The sequence below is a fragment of the Dunckerocampus dactyliophorus genome, chromosome 8, assembly GCF_027744805.1.
Source record: "Dunckerocampus dactyliophorus isolate RoL2022-P2 chromosome 8, RoL_Ddac_1.1, whole genome shotgun sequence".
Lineage (NCBI taxonomy): Eukaryota > Metazoa > Chordata > Actinopteri > Syngnathiformes > Syngnathidae > Dunckerocampus > Dunckerocampus dactyliophorus.
The window spans coordinates 22,884,616-22,907,654 of record NC_072826.1 but is presented as its reverse complement, the minus strand read 5'-3'; the positions used below and the strand labels follow the sequence as shown (position 1 = coordinate 22,907,654).

The window sequence follows — 23,039 nt, the reverse complement described above, 5'->3', positions numbered from 1 at the left end:
TTTTTGTTTTGTCTCCACATGTAGCTGCTGGTAAAGAATTTGCAATTTGAGAATGGAAAGATGATCTCTGCTGCGCAGTACTTCTGCTCCGGAAGCAGTGCTGCCGTGGAGCTGACTGAGGAGGAGAAAAGCTTTGCTGAGCAGATGAAGGTAGGATCTTCAGCACATTTTAAACCAAGCAGTATCAGGATTTCCACTAAAGCAGGTTTTTTGTGCTCACAGGCAGTGTGGCAGAGCATTCTCACCAACGTCAGTCAGATTAGAGACTCCACAGATTTTTTCAAGTCTGGAGCTGCTTCCATGGATGTGGTCAGGTAAAATAAGTTTGTCTTTACACATCTGGGGTCCCGGCTAGGATTTGATTTGATTACTTTTGCCTTTTGCCCTCGCTACTTCGCGCTTCAAATTTTGTGGCTTCACTTAAATACATCCATCCATCTTCTACCGCTTACCCGAAGTCGGGTCGCGTAGCCCTTTTAGTAGCCTAAGCAGGGAGGCCCAGACTTCTCTTCATCCTGCTCCTCCCGGCGAATCTTAAGGCCTTCCAAGGCCAGTTGGGAGACATAGTCTCCAACGTGTCCTGGGTCCATTCCCGAGGCCTTCTACCGGTCAGACGTGCCCTGAACACCTTCCCAGGGAGGCGTCCAGGAAGCATCCTGACCAGATGCCCAGGCCGCCTCATCTGGCTCCTCTCAATGCAGAGGAGTAGTAGTTCTCTACTCAGAGTCCCTCCCGGGTGACACACCTTATCTCTAATGGAGAGCCCAGACACCCTACGGAGAAAACTCATTTCGGCCGCTTGTACCCGCGATCTTGTCCTTTCGGTCACTACCCAAAGCTCATGACCATAAGTGAGGGTAGGAACATCGATCGATCAGTAAATTGAGAGCTTTGCTTTTCGGTTCAGCTCTCTCTTCACCACAACGGACCGATGCATAATCCGCATCACAAGCAGACGCCGCACCAGTTTGCACCAACCACCTTACGGCTACAGCTCCGATCAGCCGCCTCAACAATGGTGGCCCATTCGGACTTGAATGTCCGCCGCCTCCCTCGGAACATGGTCAAAGCTTTCCCAGAGCTTTCTCACAATACGTTTGGGCCTGCCAGGTCTGACCGGCATCCTCCCCCACCATCAGAGCCAACTCACCACCAGGTGGTGATTGGTTGACAGCTGCGCCCCTCTCTTCACCTGAGTCTCCCAATCACATGGCCGCAAGTCCGATGATACGACCACAAAGTAAAATCATCCAACTGCGGCCCGGAGTGTCCTGGTGCCAAGTGCACATGTGAACACCCTTATGCTTGAACATAGTGTTTGTTATTGACAATCTCTGATAAGCACAGAAGCCAAATAACAAAGCACTGCTCGGGCTCAGATCAGGGGGCCGTTCCTCACATTCACGCCACTCCAGGTCTCACTGTCGCTGCCAACGTGAGCGTTGACGTCCCCCAGCAGAACAAGGGAATCCCCCAAGGGAGCACTCTCCAGTACCCCTTGTAGGGACTCCACAAAGGGCGGGTATTCTGAACTGCTGTTTGGTGCATAAGCGCAAACAACAGTCAGGACCCGTCCCCCCACCCAAAGGCGGAGGGAAACTACCCTCTTGTTCACCGAGGCTCAACAAAAATTGCCACCCCTGCCAGTCGCCTCCACTGCTGGCAACGCCAAAGTGGAATAAAGTCAAGCCCCTCTCGAGAGGACTGGTTTCAGAGCCCTTGCTCTCCATTGAGGTGAGTCCGACTATATCTAGCCGGAACTTCTCAACCTCGCGCACCATCTATTGAACCACTCTTTGTCTGGTGCCTCACGTAGTCTGGTCCCTCACGTAGGACCTGTTTGTTATGGGGGACCCTACCAATGGCATAAAAGCCAACTGAGCTACGTGGTAGCTCAGGGAGGAGCACTTAAATACATATTTGCAAAAATATATTAATTGCTGTTTAGTGGTCTATTAGTAGTTTAAAAAATGCATATTTAAAAACATTTTACAAATTTTTGCCTAAATGAAGCATTTTCAAGCATAAAAATGGCTAAATGAAGTAAAATACAAATTTAAGGCTTTCAGAGTGATGCATTGAAAGATGTGATATGTAGTATGCTACACTGGTCACTGGGTGTCAGTAATGTTACTATAATGTTGGGTGAGACACACAAGCACCACACTTGATCGTTGAAACGACTTTTATTGCAGGTTTGAATGATCTCACAACAGGCACAATAATCCCTAACAAGGGCTACTATTGCAGCCGTAACCCACGCAAGCTAAAACTTAACTCTGAACCCCTGGCGTAACGTCCTGCCCCCCCAAGTACTAGCATAAGTCTTACTTATGTCGTATTTGCTCTTATTATGTCTACTATATTGGGTAATAGTAGTGTAAAGGTGACTATAGGGGTGTTATTTCATGTCTAGAGGGACCTTGTCAGGAGCAACCCGTGACAGACCTCTCATTCTTCTCTACGAATTTGTCTGGTCTCGTCTATTTCGGAGCCAGCAGCAGGTTTTCCCTTGAGATCTTCAAAGCCAGGCAAGGCCTCAGAGCCCCCCCTCCCTCAAGAGCTGTGTGTATGGTACCGCAATCCACGGGGAGGTCAATTTTGTGTAAGGGGGCGCATTCTCAGCAAATGCGCAAAGGATGCTCATCGCTGACATGAGGCATAAAGCACCAAGTCATCCCAAGGCGTAAGAGAGAAAAACAGACAACTTATCTGACACTGCGCTTGATGTCACAATGAGTGACAGGACGCAGCTGAATAAATTGGCAGAATTTACCTACTCAACTGTTCCTGGAACCCAGCCCCGCACAGTTTTTAAAATTCTGTTAATTTGTTATTTTTAGGGACGCTCCGATCAGGGTTTAATGCGACAATCTTCCAGGACTGAAATCAGACGGTACCAATACTGATCACATGGCTGAATTATACATTTTTCAATTTATTTACAATGCTACCGGCTAATTTTGAAACAGAAACCAGCGAAATGCAATAAAATGGAGAGCAGTGAAGCAAACAAGTGTATGTGAGTAAAATTGCATGCCAAGTACGACAAATTCATACATGTTGGCAGGTCTGCACTAATATTGAAAGTCCTCTCTGCCTCTCTCGCCCCCACCCCACCGACAGTTCACCGCACCCCCACAGGGGGGCCCGCCTCACTATTTGAGAAGCACTGATACAGATAAAAAAACATGCAAGGTGGCAAAGTGGATGAGTCAGACCTTTAGTCTTTCAAAGACAAAAGTCTTTCTCCACATCACACATGGTAGCTGTTTTGGCTTACCTTACCCCCTCTCCCTCAGCAACCAAATGGCCTGTAATGCTTTGATTGGTTGATGTGAAGCTTTTATCCACCAGTCTTTCTTTTATTAACCATACACCATTGAAAGCCTTGAATGCATTTTGAAGTGAAAGCCTTGAATGCATTTTGAAGTCTGCACTTTTCGATGCCAGTTGAAGGTGTGTGATTACATGGTCATGCTGCCACCTTTAAATTCAGTGTATGAATTTTACACGCCGGTGCGTTCGACTCCCAAGAGTAGAAACAATCATAAATTAGGTAAAAAACAAACCCAGTTGTGTCTTATTTATGACTGTTGAACAACAGCATATACTGTAGAATGTACTCGTTGGACATGTTTTAGTCTTTTGCTGTCTTCAGGCTTGTAGAGGAGGTGAAGATGCGTGTGAGTTCCTGCCAATTACAAAACGAGGACATCTACATGAACACCACCTTCCAGGAGTTCATCCAGCTGTGTGTTAGGAAGCTGCGAGGGGAGGACAGTGAAGACCAATTAGTCATCGACTACGTACGTCCCCATCGACATTGCTGATGTCTGTTGCAGTACAAACCAAAATCAGCTTGGTTTCACTTTACCAGGTGGAGAAAAACATCAACAACATGACTGTGAAAATGCCTCATCAGCTGTTTGTCAATGGAGAGTTTGTTGATGCAGAGGGTGGAAAAACATACAAGACAATCAACCCCAATGACGGCACAGTAAGTCAACACAGCTCACTAGTTCTATTTTTGTGTGTGTGTGTAAATAAACAGGAAGATAAAGAAAAACACAAAGTGGATATTTTTATTACTCACTTTGTAACTGTTAATTCGGATGTACAATTTGCTACATTTAAGTATGCTGAAAAATGCACTGAAAACAAGTACATTTACCTTAAATTACGTGATGTCTGAATGCACACCTTCATTGCTCATAACAACACGGTTTAAGGTACGATTCAAATTTTCTGCTACTATTAAAGACACGAGCAAAAACCCTTACCTGGATGCTGCTTTTTCTTTTACTTTTGCATATTTTAATTTATATTTAGTTGTGTTATGTTTTGTTGATTTTGTTTCACTGTAAATAGTTGGACATTTACAAATAATACAAATTGGACCTTTTGGTCTAAATTAGATAGGTCCTCCTACTTTATTATGTTATTTTGTTGCACCTTGTTCCATGTTGACCATATAATTTAATTTAATACATCCCATCCATCCATTTTCTATGTTGGAGCCCATCCCAGCTGACGGGCGAGAGGCGGGGTACACCCTGGACTGGTTGCCAGTCAATCGCAGGCCACATATAGACAAACAAATCATTCACACTCACATTCATATCTATAGACAATGTAGAGTCTCCAATTAACCTAACATGCATGTTTTTGGAATGTGGGAGGAAACCAGAGTACCCGGAGAAAACCCACGCGCACACGGGGAGAAACTCCACACAGAGATGCTTAACGGAGCGGAGATTGGGACCCAGGTCTTCCCTATCTCCTGACTGTGTGGCCAACATGCAAACCACAACATTTAATATAATTTTTTAATAATTATATTTTTACATTAGAAATTCATTTGACACTTACTTTGGTAGGAAATCTATTTAAAAGCTGAAATTCCCATCACACACGGTGTAGCCAGTCTCAACACACAACTATGATGCATTCAATGACTGTCCCACAAAGTGGGAAATCTCAACACTCAAGCATAAAGACAAAAAACATGTAAAAGTATTGTTTTTAACAGTGGTACATGCATGATTTACATTTTGCCTTCATTACCACTTATACATTTTTACAAACCTGTGGCGAAAGAGACTTGTTTTTTGCTGAATTTGGGTTTTTTTTAGAAGAAAATCTAAAAGAATATACCGGGCAGTGGATGCTGAATCGTGACTGTGCAGGGATCTACTGTACTTGCTATGTGAGAGTTGATGGCTGCATGTCGTCTACATGTGTGCTTGGGGTACAACACATGAAAGCTGCTTCTTTATCTGTCCTGCAGGCCATCTGTGACGTGTCATTGGCCCAGATCAAAGACGTGGACCGTGCGGTGGCTGCTGCTAAGGAAGCGTTTGAAGAGGGAGAGTGGGGCAAAATGAACCCAAGAGACAGAGGAAGACTCATCTACAAGTTAGTACATTTTTTCGTATTTTTATTGGGAATTTCTCCCTTCAAGCAAAATGGAAATAAAATCATCTGCCAACAACATCATTTAAATGTGTTGTACTTTAAGTCATACCTCAGATTTAAGTGCACATATTTTTTAAATAAGCAAATTGCTTCAAGATTAAAAATAACTGATAACAAAAAAGCTCTAAGCTAAGTAAAAAAATAAGCACTTTTTACCTTTTTATGACCATTTCAGACGTTTCATCTCGTAAAATTTAAGGACCATTCTCTTACACAACAAAGTAGGAATATTATACCCTGGTGACCTAATGGATCAGGCCTTGTCAGCCAGGGGTTACGGTTTCGACTCCCATCTGGGGTGACATTGCCTGTTCGGACAACATAAACAGTCCAGCTGCCATCGAGTCAGTGACCTTGTTGAATGAGAATATTCATAGGCATCTGGAGTGTATGCTCACTTTTGGGATGAGACACTTTCAACTACCAGGTTCGAATCGGGAACCGAGGCAAAAATGTACATTTTTGACGCACAATCTGCTCATCGAGGTTCCACTGTACATTTATTACCATCAACATACAACTTATGGATTTCATAGTTGATCCAATGAGCCAAGATTGAATAAAGGTCATATCTGTCTCGTACCACAGACTGGCTGATCTGATGGAGCAGCATCAGGAAGAGCTGGCCACCATCGAGTCCATTGACTCCGGAGCTGTTTACACTCTGGCCCTCAAGACTCACGTGGGCATGTCGATCCAGACATTCCGCTACTTCGCCGGCTGGTGTGATAAGATCCAAGTCAGTATCTGCTGTTATGAAACTTGACATTTTGACCGTTGCCTATGACATAATATGTTTGATGACGCAGGGCAGCACCATCCCCATCAACCAAGCTAGACCCAATCGCAACCTCACCTTCACCAAAAAGGAACCGATTGGGTAAGAACTTTTATGTGAGGATTTACAAAGACTTTGTAACTGGTCATCAACCAGTTTTATTTTTAATAGAGTGAGAATGTGAAAACATAACATCAAATTAAGTTTATAAATGAATTATGCACGCATCTCAGGAGGGATTATGGTGAGAGAAACATCCCCAAAGAAGAATATTTCAACCCCCATGTTTGACAGAAGTGATGCTGTTTTTAGACTCATAGTCACCATTTCTCTGCTGAATCCACTTGATGCATGCCAAGACCTCCATTTTGGTGTCATGTGACCACCTTGCTGATGCTCTTATGCACATAATGACTTGAGATTAGGAGTACTTTCTTAAAGGGACAGGACTCATTTGTGTGTTTGGTTGGTAGGGGATACAATACTTATTTCAGTCAATCAAATACAAATTCATTTATAAACATTAACTTTATTTAAAGCTACTATGAAAATGATATACTCTCAATGTTTTTGTAAGTGTGTAAATTTACAAAATTAGATCAAATACTTATTTCCCCTGTTTTTCCTTTCTTTACAGTACACTCATCTCTCACCACATTACAGTTCAAATTTTGCGGTTTGTCTGTTTTTTAAAAATATATGATTTAATAAATCATGCTGTGTCGTGGTTGAATAGTGTCTATTAGTACCAAAAAAATGCATATTTAAGTAAATTTTGCATATTTTTTGCCTGAATTAAGCATTTAAGCGTAAAAATGACTAAATGAAGTAAAATACAAATACATGTATAAGGCAGAAGATTTTCAAAGACATGATGATGGTAGTCTACACTGGTCACTAGGTGTCAGTAATGTTACTGTAATGTAAGACACACAAGCATTAGACTTGATCGCTGGAACAACAGGCTTTTATTGCTTTTATTATCCGGTACAATAGTAATAATCATAATAGTAATAATCAAAACAATAACACAGAATCCTGTTGCAGCCATAACCCGCGCCAAGCTGAAACTTCGAACCCCAGCGTCACTTCCCTGTCCTCTACACATCCTTAACACATATATGGCAACACACATGAGCAGAGTCTTGTTTATGTCTTAAATGGCGTATTTTCTCATATTATGTTTACTATATTGGGTAATGCAAATGTAAAGGTGACTATTTGGGTGTTATTTTATGTCTTGAGGGCTCCAATAATGTTAAAAAGTGTATTTAGAATGTCGTAAAGAGGTTTTCTAAGCTTCAAAATATTATAAATAGGACTCCTACTTCACTCATCATGGTCTGGTCTGGAACCAATTAACCACCATAAATGAAGAATTACTGTATGTAGTAATTGTTGTAGTGGAAAACCAGCAACATAGAATCAAACATTGGGACAGTTTTCCACAAATACACAGCTGCTGAAGCTGTCTTTTGCACCGTCTACGAACAAATCCCAGATGAAAAAAAAAGAATATGTGTACCATGTCACGTCTTGTCTTGGGCATTGTGGCGATGACCCCAGTATGCAGAAAACAGGAACCAGTTGCAGGAAAAAACGTATCTTTAATGATAGCTGCAGCGCAGCGGCAGGAACTCAAGACAGGTTTGCAGTAGCGTGTCAGGCTTTCACTAACACAATGCAACAACAACACTAAGATGCACACACCTGAACTAAATAGGAGAACTCAAATTAGCAATAGGTGCAAGTGATAAAGGAGAAAGCAAAGCAGGCAGACACAAACCAGGCAAAACATGAAGCACTACCAAAATAAGAGCATAAAACAGGAACTAAGGCACAAAAGTGAAAACAAACTAAACTGTCACGCAGGCTAACTCCTGGATCGTGACATACCATGTTCTAATTGGGATGGACTTCCCTCAATGTGTGTTGTCAGATAACTCTTTATGGATCCAACATAGACTGAAGATGTTTAGTACAGGTGAGGCCCAGTGATGTCGGTTTGAAGTATTTTATATATGTACATTAAGTAGTCATACAAGTATTCTTTATATTCTTAATTGAATGTCCAGATCTTTTTTTGAGGGGTTAGTTTGTGATCCTTTGGTCATTCTTAATTACAGTACCAGTGTTCATCCCCATAGTGAATTGTATTTTCCAAATATTTTGACTTTTGCTGGCCTATATACAAAAAATAGTGACCATGTGTAATATGAGAATTAAGTTGAGTACTTACATGTTTCTTTAGGGTGTGTGCCATTGTGATTCCTTGGAATTACCCATTGATGATGCTGGCCTGGAAGACTGCAGCCTGCCTGGCAGCAGGGAACACAGTGGTCCTAAAACCCGCTCAGGTTGTCCTCTAAGATAGCATCATACGTGCCTGTGTATATTCTCATTCATCCAGCTCATTGTATTCTCAGGGGCAACTGGACTGTTCAGGTTATCTTAGACGACGTTTGGCCTCTCATCCGAGCAGGCTTCATCAGTTCATAATGAAAGACTAGATAGGTCAGCTGTCAGCTCTAGTATGAGGGGATGGTGCAAGATCCAAAGTATTTACCGTAAATTACCGTAAGCCGCACCCACTAAATTTAGAGGAAAAAACGGATTTGTACATATATAAGCCACACGTGTCCATGTCATAAAATGGCATACTGTGGCACACACGAGTCTGAGGACCAGTCCGCTGTTTATTTGACAGGAGCCAATCATGAGCTATGAAAAAACTCAGGACGAGCCTGTCAACCCATTGGAAATTATTCAATATAACAATCTGACTCAGTTTCATCTTACAAACAACCTTAAACTCATCACAAAAGAACTCAACACTCAAATGTGTTACCTCAGAAATATAGAAACATGTACCAATACCAGTTTAAAAAAAAACATTTTCAAGTTTTTCCATTATGCATTTTGTTTGAGTAAACCAATTCATTATAGAGGAGCATAGAAACCATAGAAAACGGTTGATGCTGCCCTCCACCAGAGGGAGCCAGAGGACCCGGAGCCCAAAGCCCAGAGGGAGGCTGACGTCATTGAAGCATGCAGCATGTTTTTTGTTTGTTAGACAAACAACAGTTGTTAAAACAAACAACAGTTGTTAAAATACACCACCCATCTCCCACATAGAAAGCTGTCCTTTTATCCTTTCCTAAGAGATGCAATAATTTAGCCTCCAACAAATGGCAAACATGACACAGACACCTGTGTGCCAGGTTGTGTCTTAACTACTGTTGTTTTGCACCACAACAGAGTGAAACCATTTCTGTTTGGGGTGTGCCTCTACATTTTAGAGGATTAAGATTTTGGATCTTGCACCATCCCCTCGGACGAGAGCTGTGCTAGCTACCTAGTAATTGAGCATGAACTGATTAAGCCTGCTCGATTTAGAGGCGAAACGTCTTCTAAGACAACCTGAATAGCCCAGTTGCGATCGGCTCAGTGCTGTGAGAATAGCACCGTAAGCATGCTTAGAGAAAATCCTCTAAATAATACCAAAAAAATATTTCCAGGTGACTCCACTTACAGCGCTGAAATTTGCTGAGTTGGCGGCGAAGGCAGGATTGCCTAAAGGCGTGATTAATATTCTACCTGGATCAGGTGAGAATATTTAGTTTTATAAATGCTCAGACTGACTTTAAAAAAAAAAAAAAATTCTTTACAAATTCAAAATAAAGACATGTCATTGAATGAATGCCATCGCTCCTCCACAGGCGATACAGAGTACCATAGAATCTTGGATTTTACATTTTCAGTCAGAACACTGATCATGACAATGACTGAAAACATGCAGCCAAGGAAACTAAGGAGAGGCTCCAAAAGAAGCACGTTAAGATCCTGGAGTTGCCTAGCCAGTCTCCCAACCTTAATTGCAATAGAAAATCTGTGGAAGTGTTGGATATTATACAGTCTAATAGTTCAGTGCATTGTCTGTGTAATCTTTTCATAGGGGTCTTCAGGACACACACACACACACAGGCACACATTCACCTAACACAATCAGAGTTGCGCAACTCCTTAGATTTGACTCATGCTAAATGACTGGGAGACACAGAATAGATGCATTACTCTCACTCACACTAGCTTGACTCTCACTTTCACACTGGCTTTCGCTTTTTGGGCACACAGGCTTAGGTTTCACTTTCTAGAGGGGTGCGGGAACTGCTATATAGGCTCTGTGTACTTTCGTTCTGGGTTCTTTCCTTCATCTTCTCCCGTTGATGATAGAAGAGCCCAGCACTGTAACCAAATATATTGCTCTTATTTTTTAATTCAATTTGAAAACATTTTAAATTGTGTCATCATTGACCTAGTCCAAAGAACCAGGAAGAAAGGCTAAAGAGAAGAAATAGCCTTTACAGAAGCTACAGCTTTGAGTATAATGCAGTACAGTAGAGGTGAGCAAGTACAGCACTATCTGTATCTGTTCATCCATCTAAATTATCTGTATCGTATCTGTACTTGGAGTGGGCGTGGCATGAACCGGAAGCGGGTGTGATTTGCCAGGAAATGGGCGGGGCTTAAATCAGTACATTATTTTAAGGCTGAAATTGAGATGGGTTGATCAGAAGTTGTTACAGTTATTGTTTATTATTGGGCTATATGTGTACTGTGTATGTGTGTACGTCGTCTGTTAAACATTATTATTTAATTATTTTTAATGATCTGTGTGAAGTTGGTGATTCATGCAAACATCCAGTGATGGCAAACGCGGAAATAATCTGTCAGCCATGTTCACTGTAGTTTGCTCAAAAGCACCGTGTTCAGTACTACGAGCAAAGTTTCCAACTGACTTTATATCAGCAGCCAAATTAGAAGCAAGCAGAGGGAAAAATAAAAAACCACCGGCAGTGACCGACGCAACACGAGCCAATTACAGCTCTGTTTTGTCAATTGCACCGCGTACGTGACTGAGGCACGGCTCCTCTCTGGCTGCAGCCTGCAGGAAGTCTGTCTAGGGAGGGGCGGCCGCTGTGTGTGACTGGCCGGTCACAGAGCGTGAAGAGTGAATACATAAGTAGGATGAGTCCAATCCAAAGAGTATTTTCCTTCAGACCGAGTATGGATAATGACGAGCTGTAGTCGTTTCATGCTCATACTCTGCAAAAATGCATTATCTGCAACGGATACTCGTCTAAATCGAGTACCTGGCTCAGCCGTACTGTACAGTCGTGCATCGCGGTTAATTGGTTCCAGACTGGACCGTGATAAGTGAATTTCCACGAAGTAGGATTCCTTATTTATACATGGAATATTGTTGTGGAGCATATAAAACATGTTGACGACCTTCTAAACACAGTTTTTAACATTATGAGAGCCCTGTATGAAATGAAATGAATGAAAACACCCCTATAGTCACGTTTACATTCGTATTGTCCAATATAGTAAACATAAATAACCCGTTTACGACATAAATATGTTGCTATAAATGTGTCGTGGTGGACAGGAAGTGACGTTGACTTTCAATTTGGCGTTGGTAACGGCCACAATCGTAACCTTTGCTATTAATAGGGATTATTGTGCCTGCGGTGAGATCATTCAAACCTGTAATAAAACTGCTTGTGTGTCTCACCAGACAGTACAGTAACATTACTGGCCCCGAGTGACCAGTGTAGAATAAGTCTTCTGAATGCTTTATATTTATATTTTAGTTGATTTAGCCATTCTTATGCTTGAAAATTTGGCCAAAAAATACACAGCATTTGCGTAAATATGTATGTTTTGACTAATAACAGGCCGTATTCAACCATGAAACAGCATGATTTATTCATTAATATGCGTTTGAAAAAGGGATGACTGTACTTCACCCTAACCGCCGTCTCCACTTGGACGCATTTCAGTGCAGCACACAATTTTCCGCGTGGAGTAGCTGTCGATAAAACCGCGTCTTGCATGAACTGCAAGCGGTAGGTACGTTTTCCATGATTACTTTGGTCGGGTCCGGTCACGATTTCTCGCTATGTTGACTTTGACTTAAATTGTGAAGCATGGATCAGCACATAAATCTGTTAATATTGAAAGCTCCCTGTAGCAGCATGAGTGGGCATGGAAACCAAGCACCCTAGAGTTAAAACCGATGGGCATCCACCTGCGTATTATGCCCTGCGCGGGTTTCGCCACCATGATGGGGATCAGAATCCAGAAACAATCTATTGTAAACATGTCCTCGGCACACTTCTCAGCTATTAATTGCTCTAATAGACGGTCCAAAGGCACAGTGGCGAGCTAAGGGGTGGCCAGTGGTGGCCCTGGCCGCCCTTGCTCACTCTCCGGCCACGCAACTGCCCATCTAGACAATTAGACAATCTAAACAATCAACTTATTGCCACCCCAATGTGAGTAATGGTCTCACCTTGGCCACCCCAATGAAAAATTTCTGGCTCAGCCACTGTGATTACTGTCTTTGTAAAGGCACACCCTCGATCAGTAAAACAGCACTGTCTCGTAGGTGCCCTGGTGGGTCAGCGTCTGTCCGACCATCCCGACGTCCGAAAACTGGGATTCACAGGTTCCACTGAAATTGGTAAACACATCATGAAAAGGTGAGCCGCCAGGCCAGATTTGCAAAATGACCTAAACTAATTTGAGGACTTTTGATGCCGTCTTGCTTTCCTCTCAAAGCTGTGCAGTCAGTAACGTGAAAAAAGTGTCACTGGAGCTGGGAGGAAAATCTCCTCTCATCATCTTCAGTGACTGTGACATAGACAAAGCTGTACGCATGGTACGTGCGTTCACATGCTCTCAGCTTTTTGTCATTTTCTAGCACACTTCCAGTACATAGATACAGTGGTAACACTAGCGGCCAATGTACTTTGTGTATTCCAGGGTATGAGTTCTGTGTTCTTCAACAAGGGAGAGAACTGCATAGCAGCTGGCAGGCTATTTGTGGAAGACAGTATTCATGACCAGTTTGTGAAGAAAGTGGTACGTGTCTTTTATTGTTGCAATGAATCTTTTCAGGTTTTCCTGTAGCTTGATACAAAAGCAGTAACTGATGACTACAGGTGGTATGGTGTCTCATCACGGTACTCTTATATGTATGTACAGTAGGGAAAATATGCACTTGGGGCCCTGCTGATTATGTAAGTTTACCACCTTACAGAGATGGGAACAATCCATCATTTTTGTGGTCGGTTTATTGTAACAGGAAAATACAATGTAACAATGTTATAATTATAAATGAATTTGCGTAATTTTTGGACTATAGAACGCACCGCTATTTAAACGACACCCACCCACTAAATTTAAAGGGGAAAAAAGATTCGTCCATAGATAAGCCGCACCGGTCTACACGCTGCATGTTTCCACGTGGTGACATGGGGTATTTAGTACACAGAAAGATGTTACACACAAAGATTAATGATCAACTGTAGCTCATCAGAAAAGTTCAGCTGTTGTTGCCATCTTGATTCTTCTCTTTAAAAGACCTGATGTTTTGTTGAATGAGCATGCGATGGAACATTGAACCTGGCCCAGCAAGGTGTACTGTGGTCGGACACACTCTCCAAGTACTAGTAGGTCAGGGGAACCAGGATAGAGAGCGGGTAGATCCACCTGGCGTGGCCGAGCAAGGTACACTGTGGTCGGACACTCTCCAAGCACCCCAGTGTGCCGCCTCGGAGGTCTAGAGAACCAGTATTTAGAGCGGGTAGAGCCACGTGGCATGGCCCAGCAAGGTGCACTGAAACACACTCGGATACACTCTTGGAGCAGAACAGGCAGAACCCCTCCGGCTTTCGGCATACAGCCGGGGTGCTGCTCTGGAGATCAGGAGAACCAGGGTGGAGTGGGCCCAGAGACACCCCGCATGTCCGCCTTTGAGCCCTCATGTCAGACACATGGTTCAAAAGTCCCAAGCAGCATGGGCAGGGAGGCAGACCGAGGTGGGTGAAGCATGGGTGAAGGGTGCTTGGAAGTACAGTATGTATGGAAGTGACAGAGTGTGAAGGGGTGATGGCAGGAAAGTAAGCAAAGGGTCATGGAGGCAACATGGCATCACAGATTCCAATATGACTGACTTAATATGACTCAATACAACTCAATATGACAGACTTTTCCTCTACTTCTATATGTTACTTTTCTATTTTTTCTTGCAACAAGGCAGGCTTTGTAATCTTGACAGGATATTTATGGTGTTTATGGAACACTTGGCCACTTCTACAGTTGGAACATTTAGATGAAGAAATGTGAGGAAATCTATAGTCCATAGTTTTGTTATACTGGAATTCTTTCATGAGCATTTTGGAGTTCCAACCATATTTAAACTTTGGTTTTGGAATAAACGTTGCTTGTTGCTCACTGCAAACTGGAACGTGTACATCCTCAGCTCAATTCGACCAGAGAGACAGGTTCAGCAGCCAACCTCCTGTGCATTTTCTACTTGGTTCTTGAACTTTTTCCAAAATCCCTATATGAACGATTTCCACATGCGAGAACAGAGCAAGTATGTGGTATTTTCACTCGGATTTTACACGACTTTTATTTACGAATACGTTTTTTTGGCCGTGACGACCCACAACCCAGCAATACAAATGAATTCATAACCCTTGTTTTGTGTTGTTCCTTGTCATTTTTTATGACAGTTTATTTGATTGTTGTATGAGGGCATCAATGCTTGTCTGTCAGGTTGAAGAAATGAAGAAGATGAAGATTGGTGATCCACTGGACCGTTCCACAGATCATGGCCCTCAGAACCACAAAGCCCACTTAGACAAACTGGTAGAATATTGTCAGACTGGTATCAAGGAGGGAGCCACGCTGGTGTGTGGTGGCAAACAGGTACAGCGACCAGGTAAAGGCAGCCATGTCTGTGTCAGCGCTTTTTAGCGCTGCTTGTCTCCAGCTAAAAACATTGTGTTGATGGATATTTACCATTTCATTAATGACAGGTTTCTTCTTTGAGCCCACTGTGTTCACGGATGTGCAAGACCACATGTACATCGCACGAGAGGAGTCGTTTGGTCCCATCATGATCCTGTCCAAGTTTAAGAGCGGGTAAACTGTAACCATCGATGACTTCACACCAAGACATTGCTGCCATTGTCATCATACTTTCTGCCTTGTCCTGTTTTGTTTTCCCGGTTTAGTGACGTGGATGATGTCCTGCGAAGGGCGAACGCCACAGAGTACGGCCTTGCTTCAGGTGTTTTTACACGGGACATCAGCAAAGCACTCTATGTCAGTGAAAAACTCAACGCCGGCACAGTCTTTGTCAACACGTACAACAAGACAGATGTGGCTTCACCCTTTGGAGGCTTCAAACAGTCTGGCTTTGGAAAGGACCTGGGTAAGCTAAGAGACATCAACAGATTGTATTTGTATTACTGTGTTTTATATGTCCTTTATGTGTTCAGGGTACAGTGTGAGTTAACTTTGGTATCATTTAGGTAGAAGTTCCCACTTACACTAATGAATTACATTACATTCTTAGGAAAGCAACTTGTTCGTAATCCGGGGACCACCTGTGCTTAATACCACACATACCATCAACCACTGTTCATTCATATGCCTAATTCAGAAATTCAGCATTTCTAATGGTGTATAAAGACATTCTAAATCAACACTGTCTCAATTCAAATCCATACTTACGGTCAGTGATACCCCACCAGGTCAAGAGGCCCTCAATGAATACCTGAAGACCAAGGCTGTGACCATCGAGTACTGATTCTCTCCTGCCTCAAGACTGAGTCTTTGTTCTTAACATGTAGTGCCAATCACATGCCTCGCTGCAACGGATTGTCTTAATGTGCTGTTGCGATGCCGTTAAGTCAGGGGACACCTGTGAAAACATGTACTGCATCTAAATATGGCTTGCACTAGGTCTCAAGTGTCTTGAAATCTGGAACAGATGCACACTACCTTGAACCTTCTGATTCTGCTGAGCTAATCACGTTGGTACTTGAATAACCCCAACCGCCATTGGAAAGTATCTGGAACTGCTGGACTTTATAGACACCATAATGTCTACTGTATATCTGACCTCAGCAATGAAACTGCATTGATTTGCACTATGTGATACATTCTTTGATACTGTGAATAAATAAATACACTTACCACCAACCGCCTGAGGCGCCCGCAAGCCTGCTTTTCATTCAGGTTTTCAGTTAATAATGTGAGAACACTAGAAAGAAATGCATTCTGAAATACAAAATGCGGGTTGTGGATACCAGCATTCTGTTAGTGTACTGGTAAAACACGCATATTTGATTTGTTTGGGTTGAAATAAGCTATGAAAACAAATGAGTAGTCCTTAGCCTTTTTCATTTTGCTCTCACAAGAAAACAAGTTTGAGACCCCTGCTTTAATGCCTTACACACTGCTCCGTAAAGATGGCTTCATGGAGGGCATCCACTGTCTGGAATTGATGTCCATTTTTATAAACTTCCTTTGCAATCCATCCCCAAATGTTCTCAATTGTATTTAGATCAGGTGAACACGCAGGATGCTCGAAAACAGTGAGGTTATTCCTCTGAAAGAAGTCCTTTGTCAGGCGGCCATTGTGAACTGCAGCGTTTTCCTGTTGAAAAAGCCAGTCATTACCACACAGACGAGGGCCTTCAGTCATGAGGGATGCCTCCTGCAACATCTCCACATAGCCATCTGCCGTTTGACACCCCTGCACAACCTGAAACTCCATTGTTCCAGTTAATCATCATGATGGCGCCCCCTCCACATTGTGCTGTGTACAATGTGGAGACGATACTACTGTCTGCTGTTCTGGAGAAAGTGCACAAGAGCTAATTAAAAAAAGGTCACAGATGAAATGACTACACTAAAAAGATGGTTTGATGAAAACAGATTATCCCTAAAACTAAGTCAAATTAATATAATGCTATTTGGTAATAGCTGAAAGGATACTGATGCGCAAATGCAAATTGATGGAGTGGACATTGAAATGGTGAACGAGAATACATTTCTGGGGGTCATAATAGATGAACAGGTGAGCTGGAAATGTCACATTAAAAATACACAACAAAAGGTGGTGACAAATACTGTACATCAATATTGAATAAAGCTAAATTTGTCCTCCATTAAAAATCACTCCATAGTCTGTAATGCTCTCTGGTATTTCCACATCTAACTTATTGTATGGAGAAATAACGACCAAAGTGCAGTTCAATCGCTAAAGGTACTGCAAACAAAATCAGTTCGGACAATCCATGAGAACATACAAATCCTCGAAAATCACATGTTAAAATTTGATGATCTACTTCGTTTTCAAACAGCTAAAATTATGCATAAAGAAAATCTGTTATCTGAAAATGTCATACAATTTTTCTCAACAAGAGAGGAGAAATATGACTTCAGGGAAAAATTAACCTGAAATCACTTACACGCCAGAACAACGCAAAAAACCTTCAGCATTTCAGTATGTGCAATTAAATGATGGAACGGATTGAGCAAGGAACTCAAACAATGCACTAACACGAGCGATTTCAGGAAACAATACAAGCAGCTGATGTTTGCAAAATACAAGGAAGAAGAGTCCTGAAACACTGGACAGGGTAGGATTAAATAAACTTTGCTTCTTCCGACTCCTTTTGAACGTGCGGAATTGTGAATTGTAATATGTGACGTACTCCAATGCAACCTGTATGCATGTTCAAATAAATTCCATGACCAACTATTTCAACTTTCTTCTTGTACATTACCTTCTCACGATTATACATTACATTTTTTTTTTTTACTTTGTTCTCATAACATTAGAACTTTTGCACAACCTAATAAAAAAAAAAAATTACAACTTTTTTTGTTGTTTTTGTTTTTCTGCCTAAAATGGCAGTATTTCTCTCATATTACCGTGTTATTCGTTACATTACAACTTTTTTCTTAATGTATTTTTTTTTATTTTTATTAACAATTATTTTTATACATATTGTCACTTTATTGTTGTAAAATTACTAATTTTTTCATTTTTTCTAAATAAAAAAAAACAATTAGAACGTGCCGTAGGCCAAATTCAGACTGCAAATGGCCCCCGGGCCGCACTGTGGACACCACTGATGTGGATATGCCATAACATTATAAATCATAAACATTATATAACATATGTCATGTTCTGTGTGCTGCTCTGCTGCCCTCTTTTGGCCATATGTTGCAGCACACCTCCGAGCCTACCAGGAGGAGCCTAATATCACACCTGTGGGCAATTACCTACCAGCCTTCTTAAGCTGCAGTCTCACCCACGCTCGTTGCCAGATTGTTACCTGCTCCTCTCAGCACAGTGCCTTTGCATCTAGCTACTTCTTTTTTGCCTCTGTCGTTACGTGTACCTCAGTATTCCCTGCCAGGTCTTTTTCCTGAAGTGGTGAACTGGCACCTGCTGTTCCTGCTCGGTTCTTAGCAGCGTTTTCTGTTAGCACTTGTTCCTCTCTGCTACTTTTTTTCCTGCTTGTTTTCCGCGCTAGCAGCGTTCTTAGTTCTTAGCCTTTGCCCCGTGGGTAGGTCCGGGGGGGGGGGGGGGGAGAGGGTGGTGTTCCCACGTTGTGGACACCTTTTTAGTTACACGGACTATGTCGTCTCTGCATTTGGGATCCAGTACTCGTGGCAGTGGCCACTCCTAACAACCCCTCCCCTCAGTAAACATCCAATCACTGTTAGTATGCAAATAAGCTAAGACCCAGCAGGGCTGTGGTGTCAGGTTTCCAAAACAGAACGGACTTTGAGGACTTTGCCCACCGGCCCTGCTCTAAACCTTTATAATATCGCCTAAAGTACAACATCTGTGCAGCCGGTGAAAACTGAACGGTGGCCACAGTGAAATGCCCCCAAGTAGCGCCATGCTGAAATATCGATACCTCCGACACCAGATATTTGTGCTCTAAAATCGATTTTCAAATCAAAATATGGATACTTTGATACTTCTTTGAGGTAATGAATACCATTAACAGGAAGACATTGGGAAGTAGCTAAATGATTGAGATCTTGTTTGTGGGAACTACTTTTTGTTCCGCGTTGGTAAGTGCGTAATGCGTAACGCAGCGGCACGCTTCTGCTGAAACTATGGCCGATCGTAAACAGAGCCATGAATTAGTTTTCATTCTGACAGTGGTGCTTAATCATTAATCGTTTATTTGAATGATTGTATTATTTCTTTAATTGTTCAAAACACAATTTTACATGTTTTATATGATTTCTAAACCCTTGTGGTAGCAAAAAAAAATATATATAACGCATCACACAAATTTTACTAAAATTGTAGAAGTATTTTAAGTGCGATAACTAAGTAATTTCTGAATATTTTTTTTATCGAGGAAAAGGCTTCTTGAGACGTCATCTGTACTTCTGTGAAGAAGGTGTCGGACGTTTCGCTCCTCATCCGAAGAGCTTCGTCAGCAAACTAAAAAGTGCTGGTAGCTTAGGCCTTAAATACAGTAAGAGTGGGCGGATTTGGTGTGCCAACGCGCTCCTCCTATTGGTTCGTTACACTAAGCCTGGGCGGAGTAGTGGTATAATACTATCCTGTTATTAACACCTCCGATAAAAGGGACGTGTCGCTCCCTGAATTGGGTATGAACGACTCTGATACTGGCTTGTTAGCATCTATTGTTCTGGCTCGGCCCTGGCTCCACCTCATTTGCAAGACTAAGAGCTGTGGGTTTTGGTCTCAGTAACCTGCGGAACACAGGGTCCAAATTAAACCTCAAACCACCATTCCGATTCAATGATGGGTTCTGTTGTTTGACAAAAATAGCTTCCTTTACTCCTCTTTCAAACCATCTGTTTTCTTTGGCCAAAATGTTCAGTGGCATCAGAGCTATCCATACACATATAACCTTGAAAAGGAAAGTCACAACAACTATGAAGAATTTATAACAGAATTTATATAAAGTAATAATCCACCACCAAATACTGAACAAGAACAACAACACTTTTCAGAACTTGTTTGTTTTTTTCAGCAGTTTTTGCAGAGGCTCCTCATGTGTTTGCGGCAAATGGGGGTACCACACTTTTCGCATGCATTGGATGCAATGAGTTTGTCTGTGCAGAGGCCACATTGTTTTCGCTTGGGCACAGCAGCCTGCACCTCACCTGCAGCGGTCTGCGGCTTTCTCCGATGAACCTCTGGCATGATCAACGCATTGCCGACCTCCTCGAGGAACAGCCTTCTCCTGTAAAGTCTGTTGCCGTTCCAACCCGGGTTCACAGAGGTGTACAGCAAAAAGGCATTGAAGGCCGAAATGTCCAGCATGTGGTAGAAGAGGCACATTGGCCACCGTTGTGCTCGCCGGCGAGTTGAGTATGTGCCACACGCCTGCAAACACACACAAAACATCAGATGACATCAATGACAAGACAGCTTTGATAAACACTTTGTGACAAAGACAAAACTTGTGCTTACCTGGTCCAGGTGGTCCACTGCTCCCTTAGATTTATTGTAATCCAATGTCATTTGGGGTTTTCTTTTGCCCCCGTCCTCCACTTTAGGCTCCTTGTGTGCTGTGCTGAGCACGAGCACATTTTTCCCTTTTTTGGGGACGTATGAAACCAAAGCCATGTCTTTGGTGAAGCAGAAAATGCTGGAGAGGGGCTGCCTTCCTGTTATTTGTGTCACTTGTGCAGGGAGCTCCGGCTTGTTCCTCCTTACAGTACCCACAAGTGAGTTTCTTTTTTTTTTCAGTTCTGCTGCAAGGGGTATTGATGTGAAAAAGTTGTCCACTGTTATTGTGTGCCCTTCCAGCGCGTCAGCGAGTCCCAGCACCACACGCATTCCTACATTGTGTTCACGCGTGCCCCCTGGAGGCTTCCCGGTGTAGACCTCCAGCATCAATGCGTAGGATGTTCGAGCGTCACAGAGGGCCCAAATTTTTATGCCATACTTTGCGGGCTTTGACGGCATATACTGTTTGAAGCTGCAGCGTCCTCTAAAGGCAATTAGCTGCTCGTCCACGCACACGTCACGTCCCGCGTTGAACATTTTCTGCAGCCGGAAATTCCAGCTGCTCCACAAATCTGATATCGGCGACAGTTTGTTCGCATGGTGCCGCTGTGGTCTACGCAGCTCATCATCGAAACGTAGCATTCGGTTGATCTCCATAAACCTCCGATGAGCCATTGCGTCGGGGAACATCGGACGCCCGGTCTTGATGTCCCACAAGCTGCTCGTCGCTTCATGCCTGGACCGGTACATTCCAGCCAGGATCAGCAGCCCGATATATGCCCGCAGCTCTTGGGGCCTGAGGGGAGACCAGTTGTTGATCGTTCGGAGCCCTTGGAGGTTGGTCATTTTGACTATTTTCGCGACGATCTCCTCATCCACAAACAACGCAAACGCCGTCTCCGGGCTGCTGATCCTGGCTACTGCATACAACGTGGGGCCAGGCGTGGGAATTCGCGCAGGGACGTAATGTCCAGCCACTTCGTTGGTTGGATGCCACATCACTTTTTTATTTTTCGAGCTCCATACCGTATGATTGGCGCTGCCCGATGGATCCTGGTCCTGCCCGACCGCTTCCGCAGCATCATCCGAGGCTCCCTCCTCTTCTTCCCAATCGGAGCTGTCCTCCTCGGTGTTGTCGTCAGCATCAGGCTGATAATCGGGCGAAAACTCCCCCGATGACTCATATTCTGACGTTTCAGAACCGGAATCGTCTTTGGTGTCAGTTGCCAAAATTGCTCGAAGGGCTTTGTCTTTGGTAAAAAACTTTTTCTGCACTCTGCACTTTCTGCCATTTCTGCACTCTCCAGCATCCAACTCACTCTGGTGGCTAATAAATTCAAATTCAAACACGAGGCGGACCAATCATAGTTGAGATTCAAAAACGTAACTCATTCAAGTTTCGAAATCTGAGCCAATCTCTATGCAGAACATTCGTTTGAAATAAAGACGCTCACATCCATGCTTACAAAATTCAAAAGATAACACTTTATTTTTTGAAAATAGCCTACTGCAAAAAGGCAAAATCATTTGCGAGCCTCTGGCGCCACCTAATGGTGAAGGGGTGCAAATGCTCTCACAAAAATTTGGCATGCATACGTCTGTACAAGCAATTGATGTGGTAATCGCGGGAAATGCATTTTTGCACATTAGGTTTACAATGCATTAAAAAATCTGAATTATAATGGGTGTCTATGCTACAATAATTGTCGATTATGTTATGTTTAAGTATCAAAAGTACAATCTCATTGCTGCAATGAGATGGCAATGGTCAGCAGGTGGCATTTTGAAATTCAGGACATTTTAGACACCCCATGGAAATGTCAGCTCTTTTTTATATGCTTTGTCTTTGATTTTAAAGATAAAATATTCAAAAATGTACAAAAATAGTAGACAATGTATCATGAGGGTAAATTTATTAGCTTGGCTTGTAATTCACACTGCTACCTCAACACGGTTCAGAGTTTCAAATAAATAAATGACTTTTATGTCTTGAATTTTTATGCTCTGATTTGCAATACTGTACACTACTTTTTAAACTTCACCAGACACATTAGGTGTATTTGCACAAAGTATCGGATCGGTGTCGCCGATACCAGCCTGAAAGTAATCAGTATCGAATAGGAAAAGAAATCCGTGGGATCGCGCATCACTACCACCCCGCCTCAAGTGAAAGCCGGAAGTGAGGCAGCAGCCTCTGGGTCACGTGGTTGCGACCCAGCAAACAGTGCTCAAGCAAAAGTAAAGCTACCGCTGACAGTGCCAGACGGACAATGACAATACCAAATTAAGAGTATCAACAAGAAATCAGGCAAAAACAAAGACCAACCAAACATCGAAGTCCGACCTGTCATGCGGGGAATTACAATGTGTTACAATTTATAACACAGTTATTCCCTT

The 23,039-nt window shown here is 42.8% G+C and overlaps 3 protein-coding genes across 8 annotated transcripts in view; 2 read left to right on the top strand and 1 right to left on the bottom strand.

Annotated features, from left to right (window-relative positions):
• aldh1l1 (aldehyde dehydrogenase 1 family, member L1) overlaps window positions 1–16,341 on the top strand; it is a 47,295-nt gene extending 30,954 nt beyond the window's left edge. For 3 of the 6 annotated variants that reach the window (XM_054784066.1, XM_054784065.1, XM_054784067.1), the window contains 16 exons: window positions 25–150; window positions 223–314; window positions 3,662–3,809; window positions 3,881–4,000; window positions 5,291–5,418; window positions 6,067–6,217; window positions 6,288–6,358; window positions 8,508–8,613; window positions 9,775–9,862; window positions 12,711–12,804; window positions 12,884–12,983; window positions 13,088–13,186; window positions 14,888–15,053; window positions 15,151–15,256; window positions 15,349–15,548; window positions 15,871–16,341. In XM_054784066.1, the coding sequence (XP_054640041.1) occupies window positions 25–150; window positions 223–314; window positions 3,662–3,809; window positions 3,881–4,000; window positions 5,291–5,418; window positions 6,067–6,217; window positions 6,288–6,358; window positions 8,508–8,613; window positions 9,775–9,862; window positions 12,711–12,804; window positions 12,884–12,983; window positions 13,088–13,186; window positions 14,888–15,053; window positions 15,151–15,256; window positions 15,349–15,548; window positions 15,871–15,926 (1,851 nt within the window). In that variant the 3' untranslated portion in view covers window positions 15,927–16,341. The remainder of the gene's footprint in view (window positions 1–24; window positions 151–222; window positions 315–3,661; window positions 3,810–3,880; window positions 4,001–5,290; window positions 5,419–6,066; window positions 6,218–6,287; window positions 6,359–8,507; window positions 8,614–9,774; window positions 9,863–12,710; window positions 12,805–12,883; window positions 12,984–13,087; window positions 13,187–14,887; window positions 15,054–15,150; window positions 15,257–15,348; window positions 15,549–15,870) is intronic. The other 3 variants (XM_054784062.1, XM_054784064.1, XM_054784063.1) reach the window with 1 other exon arrangement.
• A 2,560-nt stretch (window positions 16,342–18,901) lies between these two features.
• LOC129186118 (piggyBac transposable element-derived protein 4-like) lies at window positions 18,902–22,118 on the bottom strand. The gene is made up of 2 exons (XM_054784021.1): window positions 20,604–22,118; window positions 18,902–20,516 (listed from the first exon to the last, which is right to left on the bottom strand). Exons 1-2 carry the CDS (start codon window positions 21,639–21,641, stop codon window positions 20,157–20,159), a joined length of 1,398 nt encoding a protein of 465 aa, XP_054639996.1. The 5' UTR covers window positions 21,642–22,118; the 3' UTR covers window positions 18,902–20,156.
• The window catches only part of pdrg1 (p53 and DNA-damage regulated 1), a 27,990-nt gene continuing 25,868 nt past the window's right edge, over window positions 20,918–23,039 (top strand). Inside the window, exon 1 of the transcript XR_008572199.1 lies at window positions 20,918–21,897. The gene's annotated coding sequence lies outside the window, so the exon portion shown is untranslated. The remainder of the gene's footprint in view (window positions 21,898–23,039) is intronic.